Raw genomic sequence first — 26,102 nt, forward strand, 5'->3', positions numbered from 1 at the left:
GATCCAATTTTTATTCATTTGCAGAGAAATGAAAATAAATTGCTATTGTGATTTTATTTACAAGCCACTTAATGCTTGCTGTAAAATGATGCTATGAGCTGATAGTTATAAAATGGAGAAATGGTTGAAAGAGCTCCATTCTGCTTCCATTTGAGTCTATGGGTACTAAGTGAATAACCATCTTTCAGTATTTTTGCTCCCATAGGCAGATAGGATCACAGTAGGAGAGTGGTCATTGTCTTTTAGTCTTGTATGCTGTATCCTGGAGAGATACTGATTCTACCCAGAAAACAGATAAATAACTGTATGTAAGTTGCAGCATTTTTACCCACTTGTCTGTGTGCCTGTATAGGTGCTAAAGTAGTTGTAGATGGACTTTGCAGAAGTTCTCTATGGACTGACAGGTAACTAGCTGCGACTACTTCACCTTTTGGAAAGCTTCTTTATATTTCCTTTATTTATATTTCAGGGTATGGTTTAAGAGGCAGCTGAGATGACCGAGTGTCTCACTGCCACAAAGCAGCATTGTCACACTATCCACGCTAGGCCACCAGGATTTTCTTTGTTCAAACATAATATTGGCAGCTTTAATATTTTAATTGGTGTGCTCGTTTGAAAGAGAGCTTTTTTCTTCTTCTTCTCTTTAGCATTTCAAATATTTCTCTCTTTTCGCCCTTTGTTTCCTCTCTTAGCTAAATAGTCTACTCTGGTCCAATTTTCAAAGGGATAAATACGCAAGCTAACAAGTAGGTATGCAAACCTTGTTGTTGGCTGGCTTTTCTTAATGTCAGGCAGCTCATCTTCTTGAACCCTTTGTAGGTGAAGTCTTTCTGCGTGTCTAGTAATTTGCATTTTCCTTTTCTGGAAGTGGGTTTTTTTTTAACTTTTAATTCGAAGTCTGCCCGAGTGTGGCTGGTTCCTCAGGCGAGCGGACGGGGTCATGCCCGTTGCGTGGCTAGCAGCGCGCAGTGGGGTGGCATGGCTGGCATCGTGTCACCTGCTGTTGTCCCCCTTGGCCACGTACCGCTGCAGGTGGCTTGGAGGGGGAAGGCTTCTGGCACAAATCTGGTGAGAGCCGCCCCAGATTTCTTAATTGTTCTGCCACCGCTCCCATTGCTAAACTGCTGAGGACCTACAGTGTCTCTGTTCTGAGCGTGTCTAGAATTGCCACAAAAACTCCTTTTTTGCAATTTCTCTAGTTTCTTCTTCTTGTTTTCTTTTACATCGGATGAAGAGCAAGAAAATTTCTTTGTAGCGTAACACCAGTGCAATCATATTGTATTTTTCTGTAGCAAAATGGACAAGTACTTACATCATTATACATGGCTGCTATTTCGTTAGGCGAATGTCAGTGTCAGGTAAGATCATGGTTTTGTCAATATAATGAAAATACCAGTCAGGTGAAGAAAAAGTCACAATTTTCCAGCTCTGAAAATTGATTTTTATTGCTCTTCTTCTAATCCTTTCTTTGGATTAAGTATGTGTTATTGATGTGGTCTTTCTTTTAATCTTAATAGCTGCTGACATTATAATTAATTAAAAAATACAACATTTTTGCCCAAATGGCACTATATTGAAATTAAAAGTGAACATCACATATTAGTTAAACAGCCCTGGCAAATGTCTGGAGCGCTAAGATGATTGCCTAAGCTTCTTGACAATTCCCTTCATCTTGCTGTGTACCGCTTGACCTTTTGAGATGTTTTGGTGTTATTAATAGGTTTTAGCTATTATGTCAGAAAGAACGGGACACAAAAATATGATAAAGTTTATCTTTTTAATGACAGTGTTACAACACTTCAGGCATGCCAGTGAAAGCACTTACATCACATCTTTTTAGGCACACTTAGACTGTCACCAGGTAACTTTTCTTCAAAATTAATGTTTTTTTTCTGAAATTTGTCTCTAAACGTATACCAGAGAATGCAAAATACTACACAGCTGAGCTCTGACCCTTCTGCAGAAGGGCAGAGGTGGCAATGTGCTGTCTTCTGAAGCTGTCTGTAGAACTTCTGGTGGAGAGCTTCAGATTATTTACTGCGGATCCACACTGAATTGGTCTTAAGTTATAGGTGTTCGAGCTGATTTTTTTGGCTAAGACTAAGTGGTAGCGAGAGCAGGAGTCACAGAAATCTAAGAGGCCACGCAGCAATCCTGTGTCTACTGCTGTGTAAGCCAAAACTTAGCATTTTCAGTGTCCTGATCTTCAGTGTCTTCACATGGCTGCGGCTGCAGAAGACAGGTTTCACCGTAGTTGTTCCTTGATTTTCCACCAGAAGTCACTGCAGGAGTTGCTATTACCTCTGGCATCATGGATCTCCGGAAGAGGAGAAAGCCTGTATAGCATTCCTGGTGATCCGCAGTCCACCTGCTGCTTCCTGCCCACTCTTAACCTCCACCGGCAGCATGGCCACGTCGCCTCCTGCCTTTGCGAACGTCGCTCTTCGGGGTAGGATGCTCCCTTGTCGAGAAGACACGAGTTGAACGCGCCCTTTGCAAAAAGCAGGCTTAAGCTATGAAGCTGCTGCGTGTAGGGTGTGCTTGGGGGACGCGTACCGGGTCGTTAAGCGCCTACGGGCCCCGTGCCGCCGTCGGTAACCTCCCCATGACCTCCCTCGGCAGCTCCTTCCCGTGGCCGCGTCCGCGGGGCTCCGCGTCTCAGAAGGCTTCACCGCGTCGGGCAGAGGCGGGCGCCGCTTTGGGGCAACCACAGCAGAACCCGCGGCCCCAAAGCTCCGCTGAGGTTAACAGTAAGCCAGATTAACCGGAGAAGTGACGGTCGCGCCTAGGCTGAGCTGTCATCTGTCTTCTCCACATGGTTGTGTCAGATTTTCAGACTCCTTTAGTTAGGCGCTGTCGCGTTTTCTGCGCAAAGGCAGCTTTTCGTGCCCTTAATTCCTTTGCATGGATGACATACAAAAATACAGAGATTGTGGAAAGATAATTGCTCACCCCAAATTTGCAAAAACGATAGGGAAGCACTCATATTACTTAGCATTTAGCTTAAACACATTTAGTTATAAAAATGCGCTCGCTGAATAAAATATGGTTTGACCTTCGGATTGTTTCTTCCCAAGAAACGTGACAGTGTCCCTCCTTCTCCTCCATTCACCCTGCTTGGCAGAGCCGCAAGTATTTTGTTTTGTTTTGTTATGTTATTGTTTTGGTTTTTTTTTTTAAAAAAAAAGAAAACTCAAGCCCCTCTTTTCGGCGGTGTCAAGTTGGGATGAATTGGCCGGGGAAGCGTGTTTATAGACTGTGTGAAGAACTTTGTCTTTGTGTGGGAACGGTGGCGACACTGGTATGGCTTGCCTGAATGAACTGCGATGACGCGGCTAATAAGGTGTCCTGCTGAGCGCCGCCGCCGGCCTTTCTCAGACCTCCCACTTCATCCCATTCAGCTCCAGCTCAGTGTAGCTAATTTTTCCCATTCCCTCAATTCTTTAGGCCCCCTTACAAACAGAAAAGTCAACTTTCACACCGAAGAGAAGATAAGTGCTTTAGGAAATAATCGTGTAAACAGAATGTTACCTTCTGACCTGATGCTGATACCTTGGTTTGGGACAAAACCCGGCCGGTTATTGCATTAGACATGGCTATTAAAAGAATAATGCTGCTGATCCTCCTTACAAAGTGCCCTGAGAAATGGTTTAGCCAAATCACTGTGCCTCTTGTCACACTGAATCATGTTCAGCTGCTTTCTTCCATGACCAAATTGCTGATATTCAGCGGCTTCCTTGTCCCCTTCCTTTTCCGTGGCAGCGTGTGAGGGGGATAAGCGTGAAAGCAGGCAAAAGTCAGTGACGGTCCGGCTTGCCCTGTTGTTCTCCGGCTGAATTTCACTGCCTGGAAGTGCGCCTACAGGTTACCATATAGCTTTTATAAAAGAGGGTGCATTTCATAAAGTATCGTTAATGATAATGAGGTACAATCAGCACTTTAAATGGTGAAAGGAAATTATAAAAGGATTTCACTGATTTCAGTAATGCTAAATTCCTCATTTTAAGGTCTTAATAAGGTACTGCTTTTGGTACTCCATGTACAGACCAAAATCAGTAACTAGACTGAGATTTCCAGGAATTTGGGGGAGAAGAGAGACTGCTACCTCCTATTTGTTTTAGTCTTAATATGAATATGGTGTCCAGATCACTGAAATTGCTTTGAAAAAACTTGTGCTCCCAGGCCTCTTAGCCGATACCATCCAAACTTAGAGGTTTGTCTTTACATATAAGTAACTTGGCCCTTCCTGGATTGCAAGACCAGACCCTGAGTCTCTGCTTTTCCCGCGGACTTCGTTTGATTTCTCTTTAGGTTTGCCTGTCCCGTGGGCCCTTCCCACCCCTGCTCCGCGCGGGGCAACGTTGGCATCGCCAGCAGGCCAAGCTGCGCAGCCTCATTCCTCGGGGGGTTTCGGTGGTTTCTCGTGATTCTCCTGATGCCCCCAGAGCAACGGGCAGGATTTTTCCAAGGTCTCTGGGAAGGAGCTCCAGGGGCTGCAGTGCTCTAATCCAGTCGGCAGTAGGTAGTTTTCCCAAAAGTCCTACCAACACGACAGGCTGAATACGTTCCCAGGGTAGATGCCCCGACTTCCTTCTGGCTTTGTCACGCAGCTGCTCATACCCAGTGCAAGGTGACCTGCAGTTATTAGACCAAAAGAGTAATTAAGCATATTTATTGTGTAAAAAGAAACTGCCGCAGTAATTTAACATTAGTTTGAGTCCTTACCGATGAAATGTTGTCCACAAAAACAATGTGAACCATGCGTCTGACTCATTAAAACATTTTAAATTTATAACCAACTTTAACTGACTATAAACTTCACTTAAAAGTTACGTTTCCTTGAATGTTTTACTGTTCTACTGTCATGCCATAAATGATAGTTATTTCTGTTTTTTAAAGCACCAACTGAAATGATTAGAGAATCTCTCATTAGAGATTAGACAAAAGTGAAAAAAAGTAGAAATGTAAAAGTGGAATAGTATGACTCTGTAATAAACACTTTTATTTAAAAAGTTATATAACCCTATTTTTAAAACTGTTTGCGGTCCTTTTATCTCTTCTCAAAATACAGCAAAGAATGGAAAGTACCAGAGAACAATCCAAGTAGTCCAAAAGATTTTCAGTGTAGTCATCAGTTAAAAATGTAGAATTGGTTTGAAACTGGTAAAATAATTAAGATAGTGTGTTTCAGCTGTGAAGAACAGCTCAGTTTTTCCATTCTATGCTACACCTAATACTGTTATTAAGGACTGCTTATGCAATTAAGAGTTCTGCGTATTTGGAACTAATAGAAGGAAATATTGTCATCTGTGGCACTTAGGCTCCTGCGCACTGAAGTTTAACAAGGCCATCAAAAAATACAGTCATGAGAGTGTGCAGCTTCAGTGGTCTGTATTTACCATATTGAATTTGTTATTTCCATTTCCAAAATGCACAGAAATAAAAGAAGCTTTTTTGGTGGGTTCTAACTGCAAATAAACTCTTTTCTCCTGACTGATTCCTTCTGGAGCAGGAACAAAGGATTATAACAGCAAAAGTTCTCTTCCAACCATTTCAAAGAAAGACTCTTTCTGGAAAGGGGTGGCTGTAATCCGTGAGGAAAGTTTTCTGTTCCCTTGACATTCAAGCAGAGGGTATGTTCTTATTGCGTATAATCTAATGATGGCCCCGTATAGGTCACAACATGCAATACAGGACATTGATGGTCTTTTGTTTGCTCTTTCAGGTAAAATTCCAGAAGTGAATTATTTGTAGTCTTCTTTACAGTCATGAAATTTTTACCTGAGAGTCACCTGTTTTGTCACTAGCTATTTAAAAAAGCTGTGCAGGAAAGAAGAGAACCTTAAAGTACATTGAAGCCGTTCTGGATAATCTGATAGACAGCAAATACAAGTTATAAGAAATAGCACTCGGTCCTCCCACTAAAAACATTAAATTAATGTTGGTGACATGGGTTGGCTGCTTTCTTTTTATATGATTCAGATTTATCACTCCATTGGCTGATTCATGGCAACATTTTTAAAGGATTATATGATTCATGGTTAAAGGAAGGGTGTTGGTATAACGGCAAATAGCAAAGTAAAATAAAGCAGATTCTAAAGGCCTCCTGCTTCATTTGCAAGCCCTCCTTCTTGTTTAAAAAAAAAAAAAGTCTTCCCAATTCTGCATTTACTTGGTCACTTGATCAGCTTTACATATTTGTGGCTTAAAAAGCAGAGACAAGAGGAATAGAACTTTTTTTTTCGGTTCTTGCTCCAGCCTCCAGTCCTATTTCTTGTAAATAAAGTCCAGGACAGTAGGTTACATATATATATATAAAAATATATATAAAGTTGACCCATTTAAAGTATATTTTGTTGTGAGGCATCCTAGACTCTTTAATAAGGACAGTTCCATGTGTATCCCTTGCTGTACTGGCTTTGGTAATTTTACTATACACATAAATTTCTCCACCTCTGAAAAGGAGATATGTCAGAATCTGCTTAAAGCATCATTCTTGAGAAGTAATGTTTGTACTATTTTACTTCAATCTATCATGAGACTCTTTTTACATCTTTATAAAATGTACAATAAAAGAAACTACAAGGGAAGCAACTGGTTAAAATTGCCAATTTTAAAACTGGCATTGATTCGTATGCAAATCATGTGTAAATCAGGTAATGTGCAAGACTATGAAATGACTGTTTTTTAATTAATTGATCAGAAGCAGAACTAATCAAGTGTTTTGTTCGTCAGTAGCTGAGTTTTTTCAAGCTAATTTAGCTAAGAGACATTTTAACTGGCTATTTTTGGAACAGTCTGTTTATTTGAAAAATCCATCTTTGCATAATACAATCACAGATATCATCCTCATAATATCAATTTGTTTTAAGAGGCCTTCTCTGGACCTCGATGTCATTCCTGTAATCTCTCTTGGTTTTTGTCAGCAGTAAATGGCACTGAGCAAAGCCAAAACTAAGGTATGAATCATTAAAGTTGGCAAAGCAAAATGAGTTTTTCTTGTGTGTAAGTTGTGTATCAGATTTTGCAATTACAGTGTTAGCAAATTGTGGTAATGTAAATGGTTTAACTTTTAAGTTCTCATTTTCCTTTAAAGTGCCGTGAGGGCACTAATCAAACTAATGTTATGTACAGGTCAAGTGTGACAGGTTTTTGTGATGCTTGGTAGTAGTTGACAGTAGACAGTATTTATTAACAGTACCTGCAATAATCTGTCAGCTGAATGGAGGATTTGGAGATTTTCCTACCAGAAGAAGATAACTCTTTGCAAGAGAATTTGCTTCAGATGATCACTGCCGTAGGTCCAATGCACATTAATTTTTCAATAGAATAATATTCCTTACGTGGACTGAAAATGCGAGGAGGTTTTTTTAAGAGGAGAAGCAGTACCTCACTGTAAATCCAAAGTTGTTCCTTTCTTTACAGCTTTGAAATGTCTAAATGGATGTAATGTATTAAAACTTTTAAAGCCGTTTAAAATGAATGCCTCCTAGCTGGGCAGTATTGTTCCAGAAGGCCTACCTAACTGTGCATTACTTTATAATCCTTTACCTATCTATATGAGCCCCTGCCTCTGGCTCAGCTGGGGTTTCGGGTATCGTAATGCTTAAACGCTTAAATGTTCCTGGAAGGTACACAATGTATTGCCTTGCATTTGTCCCTTATTTCTTATATATAGTGCATTTAATATACTGTTCCATTTTTTGTGAATTTGTTCTGTGTATTTGCTTTCCAGCTATAACAGTCACATTTCAGTTATTTTGTATCTTCATCAGCTACTCATTAATTAATTAATTATTTAATTGTAGTGATTCCTGTTTTGAAATTAGGAGTTAACTCAGTCGATTTCCAAATGCCGAGAGCTCTAGAAGCATGTAAAACTGCACATTGTCGGGAACAGCAACTAATTGTTATTAACGATAGATAGACTAATAATATAATAGTTTTTAATAATACAAGATTTGCGAGATAAACAGTAATGCTTCACCTCCCTCTTTAGTACTGAGCAAAGCCTTGAGAAAAGAGTCAGTCTCTACTCCGTGTCTGGAAAGCCCACCTTTAGGTGTTAGCTACAATCTCAACAAACATCTGATTTCACCAAAAAAGAGATCGTCTTTCAGAGAACCGTGCCTCACCCAGGAAAAGCCTCATAGATGGTATCAATCCTGATGAACAGTGTTTAGCACTAATACATCACTTCTCATATAGGTATACTCTTTAGAGTACTGGTAGACATTGGTAAAACTATGATCCGTCTTGCATATAAACAAACTCACTCAACACAGAATTGGAGGTAGATGTGCTCTGAACTGCGTTTCCTGATTCTTGGTTGCCCAACCCAAAGCACATATACTTAACTTTTCAAAGGTGTGGGGTACTTCCAAATTCCCCTCGGGATTTCTGTCGTGTCCACAAGCTGGTTCAGTGTCGTTTGGGCTGAACTGCTGCTAATTTGCTCTGCTCCCAGTTGCTCTTTCAGCCAGCCAGGGGAAATTAAATGCATTATTTTACTGGGGTTGGAAACAGAATCGCCTGAGCAAGGAAGCACAGCCCAAACGGACGGTTAATATACTGAGAAGATGGTTCCAAAATAAACTGGTACTTTTGATTGTTCCACAGTTATTTCTGAGTTTATGCTTAGAAATAAAATGTTTTGGGGAATACATGTCAATTTAAGTTTTCTCTAAAGTGAGGTAAGAGATGTGTGTATGTGCATGTTTGCATATATGCAAAGCTAAATGACTTTTTTTTTTTTCTTTCCAGAATCATAGATCAGCGGTTTGAGAAAGTTTCGTATTTTGTGTTTGGAGATTTCAACTTCAGACTGGATGCCAAAGCAGTAGTAGAGGTAGGACGTTCACCTTTTTCAGTTCCAGACCCTGCCAAACTGTTTTTATTTCTCAAATATTTTTCCTGTGGAGAAGTTAGAAGTGACTTAACAAACTAATCTTAATACTGACATCAAGCTTGGCTAAGAATACTTCCAACAGGAACGTCCGACAGGTAAGTAAATATTACTGCGCTGGGAATCTGCTGAAGCAATAAAGAAACCTTATATAGACGAGGGGGGAGGAACTTGCAGCTTGCTGTCCACCCCCAAAATTAGTTGCCTGATGAGAATGTTGGTACTTATGCCTTCGTTGTAAAAAAACAGATCATTTTTGCAAGGAAGGACAGAAATGGTTATCGTGTTTCTGCACTAAGGACTAATTTACTGCCTGTTGGATTCACTGGGTTGCAAATGAACATTCCTCAGGGAAGGAGTTTCACTGCATATCTCAAACATTACGATTTGACTATATATTATATATGCCTGTTCTCCGCAGTGGCGCGGCCCAGGATGCAGCTGAAATGCGGTGTTTTTTTCTGAGAAGTAGTGCGTAATGCAAATATCCCCTGCACTGCAGAGTCAGTGCTGCCTGGTCCTTGTCCTGTTAATAGACAGGGAAAATGCAGGTAGATCTAGGAGCGGTCAGGTGTGATCGGTGGGGTGTGATGAGACCCGGAGTCTTTAGGACACGTGGAAGAGTCTCTTCCTGCAGCAGCGGCATAGGTTCCTCATCTGAAACCTGTTTGAGCTTCAGCGCAGGATACCACGCTTTCTTCCATGTTTGTGACTTTCATCGTTTGCTTATAGCTCGCAGAGGATCTCACAATCTTCTATTCGTAAGCTGAGTGTGTGTTGGTTTGTATTTGTAATCAGTGAAAAAATGAAAAATTTCCTAAATTTCTGTGATAGTATTTCATACTTTAAAAATATAAACAACAGGGATTTCTGCTGACCTTTGCGACTGTAGCGTCTCGGTGTGGAAGGGTGGCTGGAAGATTTGTATAAAGCCAAAGAGAATCCAGTAAACCCTTTTCATCGTGAGTTGAGATTACCTTGACTTTACTGCTAAACTCTGCTCCAGGTAACGTGGGGTCAGAAATTATATCCAGGGTTGAAAACCAATTTAATCTCTCAGTTTTCCCTCTTTAATTCTCAGAGATGCTGTAGTGTCTTTTTGGTGTCCTTGAGGATAGGCATGTATCTTCCGGACCAAAAGCTTTTATTTTGTAAATCAAGCAGCAGGAAGCAAGCAGCCGGCATGCCAAAGGCTGGATTCCCCTCATAGAGATGCAGCGCAGTGCTTGTTCCTATGTGATGATCAGTCCTTCATATGCTGCAAAATGGGGGTTTGACATTACAGCACAGGGTACGTAGCTGGTAACCCCCTTCTCAGAGTCCTTTATACATTGCAATCCTTTAACTGACAAACCTAAAGCATAACTGAAATGAGATTCAAGTCACTGATCAGAATACGCAGCTTCACACTGTGTCTGTTAAGGACTAAATCCTGCTCTGCTGCACTGCTGTTACCTTAGTATCATCAGTGTTTATAGATTACTTGCTTTTGAAATATTATGCATGTTTTTTTATTCACTGGTGTTGCAGTAGTATTACTAAAAATGCTTCTGTCTGAGAACATCTAGCAGTCATGCACCAGCAGAATTATCTTTTCCACCCTGCACTGATGCAGAGCACTGTAAGTTTTTTCTGAACTTTCTAACTGCCTAGCAGTTTGCAGGATGGAATCTGCAGAGAATGCGTTCTTTATTACTGATCGCTTTAATTAAGATTGCTACATTTATGTCGATAAGTTTCAAAGCGATTAGCTCCTAATGAAACAATCTCATTAACCATAAATGATGCATACTGTGTGAATTGCACAACAGGTGGTAACAGTGCAGGTGATCCTGGTACTGACAGTACTTTTCATCTTATGAGTGCTTTGCCAACATCAGTTAATGCTGTTACATGTGAGCATACAAGGTTAGGTAAAAGGTGTAATTTGAAGATTAATCAAACTCATTTACCCATTCTTCCTAGAGGAGGCATGTGTATGCGTGAGTGGAAAAAGCACTGGAATAATACATATTCTTCTCTGTTGCTTTATTTGACAAATAGCATACCACATTAACCAGAACTTGATTAATTAAGTGCAATTAAATTAATTAAGTGTAATTAAAGTTAGTCTAGAAATTTTCACTTGGAATTTACATATGTGCAGTTGAAGTCATATTAAGCATGTTTTATGGTCTTTTGCATTTGATACATATTATAAACTAGAATGCCAGAAGACCCAAAAGATTTAAGAAATGGTTGTCCCACGCAGTGCACTACACAGAGGTGACAGTACAGTCAGTATGTCTCCAACAGCATCTTAACACCTGAACATTCATAAATGAATCAATAGTAGGTATATAGCACTCTGTTTTAGAAATGAAGTCTAAGCTCTTACGAGATAGATCATTTTCTGAAGTAAACTTTGGGAGTGTCATGTTCCTTACCAATTCTAATAGAAATTATTCCAGACAGGACCTAATGGTTTGATTGTGTTTAGTGCTTTTCATCTGAGAAGATCCAATCCCAAATCACTTTACAAACTGTTTTATAAATGGTACTTCCCAACTGTGCCATTTTGCCAAAGCCGATGGGGAGTGAAGTGACTTGACCAAGGACATGCACGACCGGCACTGGCAGAACAGGAAACAAAAATGACCAAAGTTGGTTGCTTATCTAATGCTCGGACCAGATCAAAGTGTTAGTCTATGCTCTTGGGTGGACCTTACACTCCAAAATACATCCTCGTCCCTTCTGGCATTTTGAACGTGTGCTGGCTGATATTAAATGTTCATTTGACTGTCTGGCAGGATCTTAAATGCTAGAAATTTAGGGGTTAATCCATTGAGCTGTCATCTTTGTATATATTACTAAATTTATCTCTGCTTTTCCTGTCAACCTTTTGAATTCTCTCTTGGGGCCAAAAAGTGCTGAAAACCTGGATGCAATAAGATGCTACAAGCGATAGATGTGTTGTGGAAATGTAGACTTTCCCAAACCAAACACAAAAACTGAAGTATATTTGTAAAGGATTTCTCAATCAAGCCATTGAAAGAGAGAAGCTGAGAGTGGTTTCAAATGTTGAATCCAGACACTGAAGTGCAGTATGCTAAATCAGATGCCAAAAAAAGTTGCCCTTATTAATTCATAATTAATAAACAATAAATAATATATAATTTATTAAACATTTTATGGGGACCTTAATCTAAAGTCATATTGATTTCTTTGCTAGGAAAATCTGCTTTACTACTTGTTGGAGTAATCCAGGGGGGATCAATAAAACAGGTAAAGGCTTCTAGTGATTCTGAGATCCATATGTGCATTAACAAGTGTGTTGTCCAGAGGTATAAACTGGCAAGAAAGAACTAGAATGTCAGTGGCACAACAAGCATAGCAAATACCGAAGAGGTACAATTGTTTTATAGTAGATCTGAATTATGGCTTAAGCGTAATCTGTAGCTTGGCATTATGATATTCAGAGAAATACCTACAGCTCCAGTATTTAAAGCATTTTAAAGTCGTCTCCATCCTGAAATGGACTAATGATAGGAGTCCATTTTAATCTAGTTTTTCTTCAAATAAACTCAGATAGGTTTTACTCAAATGAAGCAAGAGGACCTGAAACGGCAGAAGCTAACGGTATTTCTGAAGTCTGAGATGTTTGTGTGCGTACGTTACGTCTCAGTGCTCTTCACCCGCGCAGGGAAACGGGAAGGACGCGGTGTCCCCCCTCCCCGTGCACGAGGTGCCCGGGAGCACACCCCTGCTCAGGGTCCTCCGCACAAGCCACGGCTGAGCGCCGGTTGTACGGCTTTAATGAGTCTTTAATGAGTTCCTTCATCAGTCAGCAGGGGACGCAGATGACGTCGAGGTCGGTGACAGCCTGTGTTGGCTCAGGACCTGGGCTACGAGGAGACCTCGTAAGGCAAGCTTTGTGCCACCCCTCTCATTGCATTATACTAGACCTCCCCGTTTCCCTGAAAATAAACGTCATGAAGCGTAGGTGCTTACCTGATGCTTAATTATAAAGGTTCAATATTGCTGTGATAACAAGCCTTAAAATTTTGTCGTGTAGCCAAAGCCCTGGCGAATCCCCGCTCTGCCTCACTGCGTTAACAGACTGAAGAACAAACATCGCCTCGTTGTTGTGTTACCCCGCGCACCTAATCAATTGCTAGATCCACTGGCCTCCTGTTAATTGCTATCTACTTTGTCACCGTTCAGATAACGGAGGTGCAGCTCTTGGCTCGTTACTCCTTTAATCACGGCTGTCCCAGCTGTGTTCGCTCCGAGCGCAAAGGGCTGCATCCCAGTACCTCGCGCTGCAGGTGCTCAAATCCTGCTCCGGGTTGAGCTCCGACCGTCCCTGCTCCCTCACTGCGCGTTTTAAACTAGTCCGAGGGTTTCCGATAGATTTCCTAAGACTTTCAGAGCGGGCAGGGAGCTGAATGGCGAGAAACAGGGACAGGTCCTGGTGTTTTCTGGTAGTAATATCTGGGGGCCTGGTCCTGCGCTTCCTCATGTTCCTGCATAGCGGAGTTGTGAAGTTGATCCCTCTGCATAAGGGCAGATAGAGCGATAGATGCTGCTAACTTTGTGCACTGAAAACATCCAGCAAGTCTTTTGTTAGCCGTCTAGCCCATTAGAAAGCACCACCTCCTTGAAGCTCTGTTGTAGTTCTGATATGTCTTGTTGTCATTGCATTCAGTTAGTGCTAAACATCTTCAATTCCTTATCCTTCATGCTAAAAGTTTCCAGAAATAAGCTTTGTACAGTAGGATACGTATTTAGTAAGGCAATAGGTACAAAAGAGAGAGTTATCTTTCCCCAAGTTTTGATCATTTTAAGATATGCTCCAATATCTTAATTCTTTTCTGATGGTCACCTAAATTCAGTTAATCTTGCATTTGCAAGGGTCACTAATTAGAGTATTTTATTTCTGTTTAAGTTCTAAGAGTTACCTGATGATTTCTTTTTAAGTTTTGCTAAATGGTTTGGGGGAGATCCAGCATTTTCATGATGTGCCCACTGCTTCCAGGTATCTTCCAGCACTTCTCTGTTTGCAACGTATATAAAATTACTAACCTTTTACATCAGTTTGACTGTGAGTTCTTGTTTGCATCATTTTGTCTGCAGTTATTCTAATACATGTATTGTCACAGCATTTAATAGAAACATGAATTTGTGATATTTCTTGTATGTAGGTGATGGTTTTCCTGTATTTTTTCCAGAAATTCTGCTCTCCCTGTTTTTTAAAGATAATACAGATAGGTCATTACAGTCTTTAAGGTTATCAGAAATATATTGCAAATCTATAATAATGTGTCTCTGAGTATGTAATAATGGCAGTTTTTCAGGAAAATTATCTTCTAAAATTGAATTGAGAAGAGATTTGATGAGGTTTGACTTCAAAGAAATCTGCAGCAGCAACGAGGTATATTGTAGATTGAAATTGAAGATTTTGCTAGAAATTTAGAAACGGTTATGGGTTAACATTTTATTCCTCAAAATGTGTAATAGGGTAAATATTTGGAGGTTCTGAAATTAAACAAGACTAGTCAGCTATCAGCTTAATAATAAAACTAGGAAACTAAAATCTCTAAAGCCTATTAAGGGTAAGAAGGGAACTAGTTAGCAGAGAGATAAATGAAGGATTTCATTGCAAAGCACTGAGGAGAATAGGTTCTTTTTGTCTGATGTGAGAAATTAAAGGAATGAAGTCATTACACTGCAGTGTTGGAGCCCACGTAGGGCTTGTTAATTGAAATAACTAATTAGCATCTAATATTTTCTTTAAGTTCTAAAAACACTTCCTAGCAGAACCGTGGGAGCAGAACTGGTCCCAAAAATCTGTCCGTGCCTCCGCACTCATGTGGATCAGTGGGAGTGCTGGTGGGAGACCACGGCCCATCCGATGCGTTGGTGTCCCGCGCGGCCTTCGTCGGTGCTGCTAACGAGCCGCGGTGCCCTCCATCCCTCATTCGCGAGGGCAGACGTCCCCACCGACCTCCCAGGCACAGGGCAGGGTCTGGCCCAGAGCTGCCAGCACTCGCCATTTCCCACAGCAGCGGGAACGTTTACAACAGCATGGTCTGACTTAATAAACCGGGCTTATTTTGACTGTTTGGGAATTAAAACCTGTTCCTGGCTGAGATTTCTAATTCAGAAGTCTCTAAAAGTTCCTTGTAATTCCAAGAAAAAAAGAAGGGTAATTGCGTGCTTCCCAATGCCGAGAATTACAACTCGAGTGCATAAAGTTCAGTATGCAAGCCTAGGTCTTTAGGAGAAAGTCGCGTTAATCACAAAGTACCTTTTCTCAAGGTGAACCATAACCACCACTTGTTTCCAGAAATAACACAGTTTTCACTTTTCCCTCAGTAAGAGGCATTATGTTAAGGGTGATAGTCAGGGGTCTTAGGGGTGATAAAAACCTGATAAGATGGAGAGGGATAAAGTGTGTTTATATCATACATGAAATTTTATCAGGATAGCAACTTAAAAGCTGTTTGGGAATTCCAGGCATTCTGGCCTGCAAAATCTTTCAAGCTCTTTCTGCAGAATAAGCAGCAAAGTCCTCATCTTAAAACTAAGAATTCATGCTTGTCTGCCTACTTAGTGGGTTGCATCCAACAAAGATATTTCCTTGCTAGACTTCTGCCAAGTGGTCATTTGATAAGCCATAACTGAAATGGCTGATTAAATGTTTTTTTAAAAGGTAATAATTACTCATAAAGAAGTTGCATGTCTGACTCCATCATTCACTTGCATTGTGCCTCTCTGCCACCTCTGACCGCTTGACTTCAAAGTATCTAGTAAAATAGGAAAGACTTCATTCTAGCATGACTTTTTAACTCATACCATATTGCTGATACTATAACAAATCACATAATTTTCATTTGATCATACAGTCTTGGCACAATATGGTTTTTCATTTCGGAAAAGACTGTTTCAGACAATCGTGGCGTCATATCTCTTTATCAAGTGTCCTTGTGCCAGCGAAACTTCAGGAGGCTGTGGAGCACCACCTGTTTCTGCTGTGATGTGTCCACCTACAAAGCATGGGCCTCCTTCTGTAAGACACAGCTCTCTCTCTGTTGAACAAACAGCTCTTGTTCCAAACAAATGATAATCAGCTTTTCACTTCTAAGTAACTGAATTAGATCTTACTCAAATCAGAAGAAATATCTTAATTTGCATTTGTTTCATTAGAGAGTCATATTTTTTGTGCAAAAACTAGGACCCTTGCAAACCCCAGCCAACAAATGACCCGTTATGAGTCGTCATCAAAACAGTTAATAGCTAATGAGCCAATCAGCACTGATTTTTGTCAGTCTGACTCTCAGGGGGACAGTCAGGCCGTGAGTGGATGTGGGACTTGGTTACATTCTCATCCTTACAGACATTCTTCCCAGGACAGAAACAGGTCACCTGGCAGCACGAGGCTCTTGCTGTCTTTTTGCAATATTGGTGTCAGCACCTACCATCTGGCTGTCTCATCAAATTTAAATATATGTATGTGTGCGTGTGTATATATGTTATATGCATATATAAGTAAGTGTTATTGGCAGAAGATACTCTGAATGTATCAGGAGAAGCGCCTGTAGGATTTGCACATTCTTCTTACTGTTACAAGCAAAGCAGTCATTCCTTTTTAAAAGCTCCTGATTTTTTTTGCTTTAACAAGTGGGCATTTAGTAGAAATTAGTCATGTTTAATTGTATTAAAAATATTGACATAGCATAAAGAAATAAGTGTATACAATATCCACTTACAGTCATGTGCATGCACGTTTTTCCTTTCTTATCTAAACCTATAGTATGTATCTTCATCTTTCTAGGCAGTGTTGATGTGCAGGTGTCTATACGTATACGGTTAGGATCTCAGCTGCATCCGTTTACTTCACAGCCTAGTGGTAAGCTCTTGTAGGTCCTGCTGAGTTCCTCAGTGCTGAATAGGTCAGCCATCGCAGGATGGCAGTAGTTCTCGATGGTGTAAAATGACTTTGGAAACACTGAAGTGTTGTTAGATCATTTTCTGAATCTTCAGAATGTCGGTCTCTTTAATACAATTTATTTTAAGAATGTTTTCAGAAAGCAAACTTGTATGTGTCATATTTCACCCAGCTATGACTCTTGTATATTATCTTCAGTAATTTAATAAATTAAAACAAAAATTAAGAAAGTTTTCTTTAGCAAATCCACATGATGATCCTTAATGTTTTAGACATTTTATAATTTCCATAGCTACAAATTTAATGTTTATTTCCTTATAAACATGATCTATTTTAATGATTTGAAAGAATCTGGCACTTTTGGGTTTTGAGACCACAAATACCATTTAGTATAGCAGAAAATGTGGTTTCAATTGGAAAATACATGCTTAAAGTGGAGATTATGCTAGCTGTGTTCTCTGAAACCATTTCAGCGTAGTAATGTACTTAAATTACACAGAAACACTTCTAAAGGAAACATGAAATATAACATTAGCTGATCACAAAGATCGCATGGGGATTATTTGTTGGCCACAATATTTTCAAAGTAACTGATGTTCCAAATCTGTAACTGGGGAACTAGAAAGCATTTTCAGAAGTGGAAGAGAATCTGTATTGGAAACCTTGCTTAGGACATGTGTTTGTGGGTCTTGATTTAGGGTTGGAAATCACTAAGTTGGTCCCACTCTTCTGAATAGGCTACTAACCTGACTACCAGTGCTGGTGCAGGCTTTTTTTGCCATTTTGGATCTTCAAACAGATCTAATCCCAAATCTTTTTTTTAAATAGCAGGGCATCACCCACCCATTGTATTAATTGCGTGTCTGGTTTATGTGAACAGCTGAGACTGCTCAAAACTTTTCAACTGGATCTTTTTTTCACTGGTGAAACAAAAAGTCTCAAATATGCAATTGGCATCACAGTTATCCAGTGCTAGGTGTCAGCAAAAGAACTAAAGGTGTGAAGAAGCCCTCTTACCTGAAAAATCCTTAACTTTGCAGTATGAGAAAAGTTGGAAGTCTTTCTTTTTCCTGCTTTAATTCTACTTTCTCCCAACTGTACATGGTGCAGAATGAGAAAATGAATAACTGCGTAGTGATTTGGTGCTGAATTTGCAAACGTGTTGGCTCAAATATGAAATGGCCAGGCTCAAAACAGAGAGCAGAAATGTGTTTTAAGAAGGAGGGCTAATAGGGGACATCCAAGCACCTCAACGCACGGCAGTGTTGAGAAACCATGGGGCTGAGGTAACTGAAGAAGGAAGGAATCTGCACAGACCGCAGAATGGCCGAGGCCGGCAGGGACCTCTGGAGACGGTCTGGTCCAGGCCCTGCTCAAGCAGGGTCAGCTGGAGCAGGTTGTGCTCCCAGGACCATGTCCAGTCAGGTTTTGAGCATCTCCAAGGGTGGAGACTCCACAGCCTCTCTGGGCAGCCTGCTCCAGTGTTTTTTCCAACCACCTCCACAGTTAGACGTTTCTCCAGCAATTGGGTCAGACACTCACAGCTGATAAGTGCAGGAGCCTACAGACATGGGCTGTGTGTTGGGTCAGCTGCCTGGTTAAGGCTCCCCTGTCTCAGCTCTCAACCATCAGTTTGTATCCCGGTCCTGTACTGGTATCTTTTTCCTGTCTTTGGGGCCATGGAAGAATAATGGCTTTGGGATACAGGGTCTGTGTTGAAATGGATCATCAGGACAGTGGCTGCTCCCGTGAAACTACCAGTCACTTAAATGCACGCGAAAAGATCCTTTCCCTTGTTCAAATTTGAGTTGGGTCATATCATATTTGCAGGTTCTCTCTTAGAATTGTGTAAAGATATCAGATACTAAGTACTGGCGTGTGTGGAATCCCGTGGCGTACAATTTTTGTTTCTTCCCTTCTTTCTTCCTGTTCTTGTTTAACAAATACTGAAATTAGATCTTAAAACAATAAAATAAAGTGTATGGAGCATACACTTTATTTTACACATTCTAAGTGGTAAGAGTATGAGAAGGAACGTGGTCAAAGACTGTTGATGTAAAATTATTAATAGCTTAGATTATGAAGTGTTACGTAACATCTATGTACCAGTCTTTGGTGCTTGTGCATATAATTACATGTTTTTATTCTCCTTATATCTGCAGAATCTGTTGTGTGAAACTCACCTCCTGTACACATTTCATAGTCCGTTGTGTGATGGCAGAGTAGATATTGAATATATACATAGCAATAAATACGCATTTTCAGGCTTTTTGTGCATCTTTTGAAGCTGATCTCAACCTTATTGCTCTGTAGCGATGAATTGTTGAATATAGTTGGGAGGGTGAAAACTGATACAAAGAAAATTGGCAGCAGCCAAGAATCCTATTTCTACCTACTCTAAGCTATAACCATGTTTTAAGTCTAATCTTTTGTTTCATCTCTCCTCTTCTGCAAGAGCTGAAACTATTTGATTTATGCGTCTTTTTAAAGATCAACAAAAGTGTCATTTCACACTCAATAAAACATTGCAGTTATACCCTTAAATTGCTCAAAATCTGACTCACATGCAAAAAAATCCCTCTTGTGTATTTCTGAAGTGAGGCAGGTGTCTTTTGGCTGGTTGCTACATTGCAGAATAGTTAATTGTGGAAAATGAGAAAAGGCAGGCTGACCCTGTAGCTTTTACAGCAGGGCAAAATGTGGAGGCACAAGTATGCAAATGCTACCATGGGCAGACCCCTTCCTACAAAAGCAGCGAATTAGAGAAAGCTGGACTAAATCTTGAATAAACCAAGACCTTCCAAACTTAGTTATGTCCTATTAAATCTTTAAATAGTTAAGAAGAGCTTCTAATAAAGTGCTGCAAATTGTGCAGAAGAGCCCTCATCATTTATTCTCGGCATGTGCTCTTTTAGACTCACCAAATGAAGTGTTTCTTTCTTTCCTGTGTTCTTCAGTCAATGTGTTCTTTGCTCCGTAGTGGCTGGCAGTTTACGCTGTAGCAGGGTTACCGTCTCCCTTCAGTTAAGTGGTATTAAGCCATCCTTACAAAAGAAAAATGGCATCACTTTATTCTTAAGATAAGCCTGCATTTCGTGGAGTAATTTTTTCTTAATAACTTACAGCTTTAGATCATGTTTTCATTCTAGCTAGAAATGTGCTTGAGATGCCGGACTGGTTTTATCTTCTCAAGTAGGTCATTGTAAATAACTTTGTCTCGTAAGGATTTAAACTTTCATTACAAGCTAAACTGACTCTAGGACGTTGGAAACAAAGTCATGTGTAAAATGAAAATGTAATAAAGGTTTATTAAATTAAAATGCATAAAACTTCAGGTCTAATAAGGACAGTTTTATTAATGAAGGTAAATTGCAGCAACCCATCTGAGGCACCTGCTAAATGTTCATTATAAATTACTCTCATAGACATTGTGATGAGTTTCATATTGTAGCCAGACTTATAAAAGCATGCAGATTGCTTCCCCAAGGGACTGTATATTTACTTAACAGTGTAGTTAATTGCAATTATTTATTTTCCAGTGATCGTAAATGGCTTCTGCATTAAAGATATATGTGGCTATTAGGAATTATTCAATTACCTCTCTTTTTCTTAGCAGCCTAAGTCAAACCTGAGCTCAGATTCCCAGAGGCAAGGCAAGGCAGCAGTGTATTAACTCAACGCGTTCCTTAGCTTCCTGCTGGGGCCAGAGCACTGCAGTCGTAAGTCCTCTCAGCAGAGCTAGCTGGAGAAGTACTGATTACCCATCTCTCCCGCTGATTTTTTGACATCTCCGGTTCCATACTGATGCTGCCACGCTTATTGGCAAGATTCATTGGAGGTTAATTAAATCCATCTTCAAAACAACGAGGGGCCAATGAGCCATATCCTCGTTGCAATAGTAAATTAAATGATGCAATTGTTTCTACTTCCATCATGGATAAGGGGAGGGCTGAGTGGATGAATTGTTCTCCGGCTGCCTGCTCCAGGGCCCTAGAGGGTCTAGTAGCATGTGGTCGTAAACCTGCTTTTAATTTGTGGCTACAGGAAAAGATGACACTGTTATCAGCAGGCAGAGGTCTCGCACAGCAGTATGATGTGAAGGATGACACTGTTTAGAAACTGAAAGGAACTCTATTCCCAGTAGGGCTTAGCAGCTCCTCCTGTTTCTCATGCAAATTAATACAAACATGGTTACAGAGCAGAACAGAAAAGATGATACGTTGATCAAATTTGGCACTGCTTGGGCCATAATTAAAATGTACACAAATTAAATGCAATTATCTCCTGCTTTCTAATAGGGCTGAGCGTCATTAAACTAATTAATAATGCCGTCTGTGAGCGGGGCGCCGCTGCTGCGATTGTTGGGAGCGCGTGTTTGAGGCCTCGCGTGGCCGCGGCCGGCAGCTGGGCGGGAGGCTCAGCTGGTGGCGGCGGGCGACGGCGGTACCAGCAGCGCCTGTCGCCTCGCGGGCCGGGCCGGGATGGACCGGGATGGGATGGGACGGGACGGGACAGCCACTGCCACACCTGCCATCCATCACCTAGCTGACAGCCCTGGTCGCGGCCGGCCGGTTGGGTCTCCTTTCTCGCTGGTGGGTCGTTACGGCCGCAGAGTCGCTTGCAGACCCATCCCGGTCTGTTTTGGGGGAGTGGGAGCTCCTCAGGGTGGTTTGCACTTCCGAATGGCTCCGAGTTCATGGATGTGTCCTGAATCCCAAAGTGGGGGGGGGGGGAGGAGGAAGGTCCTGGGGATGGTGCATCTTTCACCATGGACTTGCAGATGCCTTCTGGAGCAAGGAGTGGTGCTCCCAACACAGCAGACAAGTCCTCCAGAGGGATTCCTTGCGGCTTAACTCAGCTTCGCTAGTTCGAGAGGCCAGGAACTTGAGTTCATTCAATTACGTAGAGAAAAATTCTGTAGCAAATATTTAACTAAAACCACCCATGAAATTATTTCACTGCTTAAATCTAGTATGAAACTCCATTCTCTCAGCTGAGGCAAGATATCATCCAGAGAGATGCCGTCAAACATTTTTTTCTTTAACCAAAAGTTTGTAATTGCAGAGAAGTTGGGTGTACCTGGAAAAATGCATTCTTTCTAAATTTGGGTTTATTGCTGGTTGTTACCATGGTCCAAAATATTAACATCTATGGATAACTATGTACTAGCATTGGGACTGCACCCGTTTATGGTATAAAAAAAATTCAAGTTTGCAGTGTGGATATCTGCAGCAGTGCATCAAAAGTGTACATACACACATTTTCATTCTCATAAATGGAAGCCTAAAAGGAGATTGTTCAAAAATATAGCCTGTAATATAGAGTGATCCTTTTTTGCACATTGAAAAGAAAGTAAAACTGAGTACGGAAAGAAAGAATTGGATATCTAACTGAAAATCGAGGAACAGGATCATATCTAGCTCTGTCCTGTCCGCAGGAGCTCTCTTCACAATGGCAAATTTTATCCTCGAGCTGCGGTCAGAAATACAGTCACAGTTGATGAACTGAATGCACAGAATCTCTGGATACCTGTGCAGCTATGTTAAAACATTTTAAAAACACATTTAGCACTAATTTGTGTGTGAAAATAGCCATTCTCAAAAGTGGGAGAAAAGTACACGGGGGAAACAAGATCAGTAGTTTGTGAAACCAAAACTGAATTGTATTTAGATTTGTACATAACATTAGTGTTAGGGGAAAAAAAGCGGTCTTAATAGTATGGTGGGAACAAATAAGATTACAATGGCACTTCTTTACCACTGAATAGTGATAAATAGAGTAGTACTTAAGGAGAATGGACAAATTGCAGTGTTCCACATATATAAAGCTTGTTAATGCTAGTCCATTTGTATGTGGCATGCAGCAAATACCTTTCTGTACAGACACCAGTTTCCTGGTATCTTAAATCATTTGGCATGTAATTCTGTTCTAATCACTTCAGTTTCCCTTGCAGTTAAGGACGCCTTGTCTAAACCGTTGTGCAGTGACAGAAAAAGATCTTTATAACGTTTCATATGGCCCATTTTTTTATGTAGCAGTGGTAGAAGAGCTGAAGACAGCTGCCACGTCTGCTTTTCTGGAGGTAGAGTTAATGCGGCATCTCCCTATGGGACAAGCGGATCTGGGTGGGAGCTGCGAGATGCAGCATCGCTCCGAATCCGTCATCACGCCGCGACGTGGCTTTATGGCCTCGCTGTGTCCGAAAGGCCATCCGGCTTTGCTCAGCTCACCTAGAAACTCATACCTAATGTTTGGCTTTCCTAGTGGCGAGGAAGAGCTTTCCTTCGGAGCTTTATGGTCAAAAAGGTATTTTTGGGCTCCATTATTAAGTAGATTAGGCACTACTACTTTGGCAGTGACTAATGCCCTCTAGGACCCCATCAGACCTAGATAATATAGTGTACAACAAAAAAATATTGCTTTTATCTGTTGTAATACTGGGGGTAGAGTATCTCAACAGTTTCACTTCTGAACTTGTCATGAACATTACCTTATGCGTTCTTGCTTTTCAAGATGCAGATCAAGTTACCTTAAATAAAAGAAGGTATTAGTAATACTTCATAGAAACACACTTAAGGCTTGACAAAAGAGTAAATAGGCAGTCTGTAGTCAAAGAAATCCTCTGGTTTGGTTAAAAAAGTGAATACCAGAACAAAGTCTCTTCCCAGGCTAAATTTTTCAACTGTACTTAGTGACTGAACCAAATTCCAAATATGCATTTTAAATTACGTATTTCCACAGTTACATATTTACTTGTCAGCAAGTTATTGAATTGTCCCTTGCAGAGGAGAATATGGGTTTTCCTGAATTTGGTTCTTAATGAGAGCTTTGCTGTGAAGTGGTTAAATGTTGAGATAAAGGTATTGAGTGCACTGTATGATCGTGTTGTAGCAACTCCATAAACGTAGCCAGTATCGTCTTTTCACTTAAAGGTAGTCAGTATGTAGTAAATTGCTTTACTTCAAACTTATTCCCTCTGAGGCTTAGGAGGGGACATGGATAGTGTTGTTTCAGATGTTCCCCTCATCCAAAGGCCGCTTGTTTCAGCTCTCGTCTGAAAGGGTGGAAGGGGTGCAGTGGTGGTGGGACCTTTCTCTTGCTTTCTGCTCATCCTGCCTGACGCTGGAAGGACCACCAAGAAAACACGTTGTGTGTGCGCTGCATCTCTTCAATAGCATCGCCTTTGCTTTGGCCATACAGCACCCGAGAGGTTCTCTATATTCTGTACTGCATAAAACGTCTCTTAAATCTACAGTCTGACCGCAGAAATCAAATTAGTTCCTTCTTACACAAAGCCCTACAAATAGGCTTTCTTGGTGAAGAATGGGAACGGGGGGGACTCGAGTTCCTGGCAGCGACTGACACATTATCTCTTGTGGAAATTGTAGTGTCTGATCTCTGTGTTGTTTAAAATCTAATCCTGATCTTTTGCATTACTGCTTCCATAAGAGCTCTGATAGGATATGATTTAGAACTGTTATAAACTTTCATGCAGCTCAATAATATTGAGCTGTGTAATAATTTAATATGTAAAGCCATTAATGGGTTAAAATGAATTTTATGAAAAGAGATTATAGGATCTTTATCACATGTTGTTTATCTGATCAACAGTTAACAATTTAAGACAGTATTATTCTAGTAAAAAGAAGATTTGTTTCAGATACTGACATAAACATCTCCTCATAATAGTGGCTTTTCATTTAGTGCATTGCAATGTACCATAAGCTTAAAGGCACAACAGCTTCTTTGTGTGTCTCAATAATGCTTGTCCAGAGTGATGTCAGTCAATTTTTGACCTATACAGTCTGATGTTATTCTCAACAATCACATAATAGATTTTTTTTTCTTTAGTGAGTAAAGAGTATGCCAATAAAATCCTTGAAAATTTTCTAGTTCCTTTATGGTGTCTTCCTCTGGAAGTACAGAGTAAATTACCTGAGTGGACGTGTCTGGAGAGTCATTAGGATCTTCCTTCTGACTTCTGCTGGCGTTTGTTGTTTGCTTGGATTTTTTTTGCACACCGTTAGTTAGCGAGAGGACCGCTTCTCTGTTGCTGGCTGTCCGAATGCACACTTCTGCAATGCCGGGGTCCAGTGGGGTAAATAAACGTTAGCAGTTACATACCATTGCACGAAGGCAGACGGAGCCCACGGTGTCCAACCCTGCCCCATAGGTAATAGAGCAATGCTGCTCAGCAGCTGTATGGAGATTTCCATCATCCACCGTCGAGCTCTCTGCTCCCAAACCGTGTACTCTGCCGGCATAGCCCTCAGACAGCAAAACTTGTTAGCTTATTCTCCAACCCCTCTAAAAGGTTTTCTCTTATAAAAATTCTGGTATAGATTGGCTGCTAGTTGCATTATGGTCCTGTCATTATTGCCCTTCCAGCAAGCCCTTTGCATGGCACTCTGATCACCTTGGTTCCATAGCGACAGGCAAGAAATGCATAACTGGATTAGCTCTTTATGGAAATCACTTTGTGTTTGTATAATGCTATTTCTAGATTACTTTTATTGATATAGCTCTAACATTCCCCTGAAAATTAAAATATATTTATAGTTCTTGATATATTTTCGGCTGAATACAGTGCAACTGCGTAGTGCTGTCATTGAGCTTGCAGAAGCACAAACTTAAGCTGGATAGAGTTGGACTTTCATATGAATTATTTCCGCCTTGCTGTAGCTTGTTTTCTTCAATTCAGGACATGCTGGTGGCACTGCCGCTGAGCTCCCGTTAGAGGAACCTCTCCAGATGCTGTAGCTGCCACGGCTCTTCGTTCTCTGCTCTTCAGCACGAGCTGTACGCGTATCACAGCAGGTGGCGTTATACATCCCAATTTTATTAGCTTTAGTGTAAAGTCAGCTACGTAGTAAATGCGTAAGAGTGACAACAACTGAACTTAAGCAAGCCAAAGGTCCGGAGTATACAAGACATTTGAGTTACAGACTGCCAAAGTGGAATGGAAATTTGTTTTTCCTTTCTGTTTACCATATGTTTTACATTATATAAAATGAATTCCAGATCATAATTGCCAGTCTGGTGTTTTGTATTGATTTAATTCAATAAGCAGCTTCACCTCCACCTTTTGCATACACTTGCCTTAAAATATATGCATTATGAAGACAGTGATTCAAAGTCTTTAGGAAATCAATACCTACACAGGATTCTCTTCTTCAAATATTGACAGCAGAGTAACTCTAAGAAACAATGAAAAACAATAAAAGCAGGGATAGACAAAATTAAGGCTGTAATTCTATTGTAGATAGG

The 26,102-nt window shown here is 40.6% G+C and overlaps 1 protein-coding gene across 2 annotated transcripts in view; it reads left to right on the forward strand.

Annotated features, from left to right (window-relative positions):
- Nucleotides 1-26,102, forward strand: part of INPP5A (inositol polyphosphate-5-phosphatase A) — a 248,059-nt gene that overhangs the window by 165,145 nt on the left and 56,812 nt on the right. For both annotated transcript variants that reach the window (XM_067300397.1, XM_067300398.1), the window contains one exon: nucleotides 8,764-8,848. In XM_067300397.1, coding sequence (XP_067156498.1) covers nucleotides 8,764-8,848 — 85 coding nt within the window. The remainder of the gene's footprint in view (nucleotides 1-8,763; nucleotides 8,849-26,102) is intronic.

This window comes from Apteryx mantelli, chromosome 7 (assembly GCF_036417845.1).
Source record: "Apteryx mantelli isolate bAptMan1 chromosome 7, bAptMan1.hap1, whole genome shotgun sequence".
NCBI classification, from domain to species: Eukaryota; Metazoa; Chordata; class Aves; order Apterygiformes; family Apterygidae; genus Apteryx; species Apteryx mantelli.